Here is a 2,862-nt window from a genome sequence, read left to right on the forward strand (position 1 = left end):
CTCCAAGTCATAAGTAACTCTACTAAACTTTAGAATATGGTAACTGTAGGCAGTGTTGCTTTTAATTAAATCCTAGATTTTGGAAATGACTCAAGTGATGACTTCAGTGATCAGTAAGAGTGTTTGGATCCTGGACAGATGATACAGAGTATGTATGCACATTACACAATGTCATTCCCTATTTTCACAGAACAAACATTTTCTGGAAATTCAACTATTGAACTAGGTTTCGGTGTTCAGACTGAGTACACTGTACACATGAGTTTTAGACTTTAGTTTGTCCCATTTGCAGGCCCAAGCACAAATAAACAAAATACAAAGAACATTGTCATGGACTTTATTTGAGGTTACATTAGTGGTACAGTTGCTGCTTTGTTTGTGAATCATGTAATACAACGATACCATTGCTTGGTCCAGATCTGAGCTATAAAAAGTGAAGCCATCATGTCTCAGCCCTTATTATGATTCCTCAATTCTAGTTAGTTTGGCACAGCTTTAATTAGCATGTGATGGAAATGGCATGTCCTTCTGAGAAGCAACAGCATTAAAATACATGTATGCTTGGTCTCTTATTTCTTACTTTATACATCTTATTTACAGTAGAGTTTTAAAGAGTACATTCTATTTATAGAATAGAAGGTACTTGGAAGTGTCATGAAATTGCTACTGCATGCTTTGGGAAAGTTACAATGGAAGCTGGGCTCTCCTATGTTTCCAGTCAGAGGCATCAGTAAGTAATCTAGGCTCAACACGGTCATGTTTTTTTATGTATTGCTGCAGCCCTCAGATTGCTCAACGGTCAAAGGACTGCATCCTGGAGATCGCTCCCAGCCTTCTTCCTGATGGCTCTTGCTGACACCTCCATATCCCCAGACTGCTGTGGTGGGCCTGCATTCCTCCTTGAAGCCTCCAGCATGCGGCTGGCCTCCTTCAGAGCTCTCTCTGCCCGCTGCCCTTTGCTGTGGCCACGCTGGGCCAGCTTACCTTCCTCCACAGATGATCCCTCCGTTGACATGTTTGATTTGCTCTGATCCTCTTCGAGGCGCTCCTCTCTCTTCAGCCGCAGCCGCCTCCTGCCCGTCGTCTTCTGCTGGAGCGTGCCGGAGTTTTGGCATGCGCTCCCAGCGGCGCCACATGTGGCTGGAGCTTTCACGTCAGACGCCGGGGTGGGCGGGGCCGGTTTACCGCTGACAGGAGGAGGGGCCTCTTGGCTCGCTGTGTCCTCGGGGAGTCCCGCTCCATGTTTGTGATCGTCTGAAGCACGGAGCTGCGGGGCTATCACAGAGCCGTGCTGCTGAGGCCGGCCCTTCACTGGCTCTGTCGTGATTCTCTGAGGGGGGCACTCGGAGGATTTGACCAGGACCTCTCTCCCACCAGCCTTCACCTTCCTGGGGTAAGGCTCATGCCCTGCCACATCTAGCTTGCGGGCAGCAGCCTTAGCCTCTAGCTGGATCCCTTTGATTTTCTGCCTCTGAGCCTCCCTCACCTCCTTGGGCAGCTCCAGGGGAGCCAGTTTTTGCGGCCGCCTGGGTGGCACATTCTCCCCCTCCCTCTCTGAGTCAGGCAGGGGCGACCTGAGCAGCAGTGAGTCCCTCTGTCCAGTGCCGTCCTGTGTAGGCATGGCCGGAGTAAGCTGACCCACCGCCTCGTCCCCATGTGTGGCTGACAGAAGGAGGCCAGGTGTTTTTGAATTGGGGCCATTTTTAGCTGCCAGTCTGAGGTATTGGCCATTCACATGCATCGTTGTATTTTTAGCCTGAGAGGTCAAGGGTTCCTCTGACCGAGGCGCCACCTGAACAAAAGAGACATCAGTCATCAAAGGATCACCACTGTCTCCACTGAAAAGACATGAGACAGAAATGACAATAAATAGTATCAAGTACAGCATAGGCAGATGCAGTTATGGTGCCAAAGGCCTATAAAATACATGTTTACACAACCATAAACCATTCAGTTAATTCAAACACGTCATAAAAAAATTGTTATATATCGCATTATAATTTATATAATTTATCCGACAGGACATATACTTAGCTATCTGGATTTAACATTGAACTGTGAGTGACACTATTTATGGAGCCATGAATCAGCCATTATGCCTTTTTTACTGTTTGCATTCTAGCACATACTGTGATACTGAGCATAATACTGTGAAAAACCAGCACGTTTACACTACCACTGCTTCCTCAGTCTAATCAGCATATCAATGTTCATCCTACTGCAACCAGAGAGACAGAACACATCCTCTCTGACAGGTAGCTAAGTAAAAGGATAGAGCAAACATGATCTATACTCACAGGTTTGGCAAACATTTCTTGCTTGTATTTTTGCCGAATCATCTTTCCCCCGTTCAGAAGAGAATGTTTTTGTTGTCCCTGTGCCTATCCCTGCCTGCTGTCAGAACCATTTGGCTGGAGATAATGACAGGGCAGTATGGGGTTGGTTTTAGCTCCCTCACTAAGGTAATTAAGGAGATTAGGGTCAGTGTGCAGCAGGGTGATCTATAATGAGCTCCAATCCAACTCAGAACCAGCTGGAGTGCACGCGGCCAATCAGCTACCTGCCAGTTGTTTGTTGTGATTCAAAAGTACTGTTTTACCATCGAGCAATGGAGCAAAGGTGTTTTTGTTGAAAATACCAAATTGGTCTGCTAGGGACTGTTTGATGAGTTCCAGTAGATGGCGCCGGAGTCCACCTTTGTTTCCAGCTGGCCTATGTGGTCATACGAAAGTTGTGTTGGTCTGATCAGTAAGACCAAGTAGGAAGGCAGAAACGTATTTTGGTGAATGGGCTAAAGGACCAGTATTTGTGTAAAAAAACAGTACATGTTAAAATCTGTTTATTTGCCCAAATACCAATGTT

The 2,862-nt window shown here is 46.5% G+C and overlaps 1 protein-coding gene across 1 annotated transcript; it reads right to left on the reverse strand.

Moving 5' to 3' along the window:
- Positions 1 to 457: 457 nt before the first annotated feature.
- On the reverse strand, positions 458 to 2,395 carry LOC124467460. Its single transcript, XM_047019745.1, has 2 exons — positions 2,298 to 2,395; positions 458 to 1,792 (listed from the first exon to the last, which is right to left on the reverse strand). The coding sequence occupies exons 1-2, from the start codon at positions 2,337 to 2,339 to the stop codon at positions 800 to 802; spliced, it is 1,035 nt and encodes a 344-aa protein (XP_046875701.1). The 5' UTR covers positions 2,340 to 2,395; the 3' UTR covers positions 458 to 799.
- Between the last annotated feature and the right edge of the window lie 467 nt (positions 2,396 to 2,862).

The sequence above is a fragment of the Hypomesus transpacificus genome, chromosome 4, assembly GCF_021917145.1.
Source record: "Hypomesus transpacificus isolate Combined female chromosome 4, fHypTra1, whole genome shotgun sequence".
Lineage (NCBI taxonomy): Eukaryota > Metazoa > Chordata > Actinopteri > Osmeriformes > Osmeridae > Hypomesus > Hypomesus transpacificus.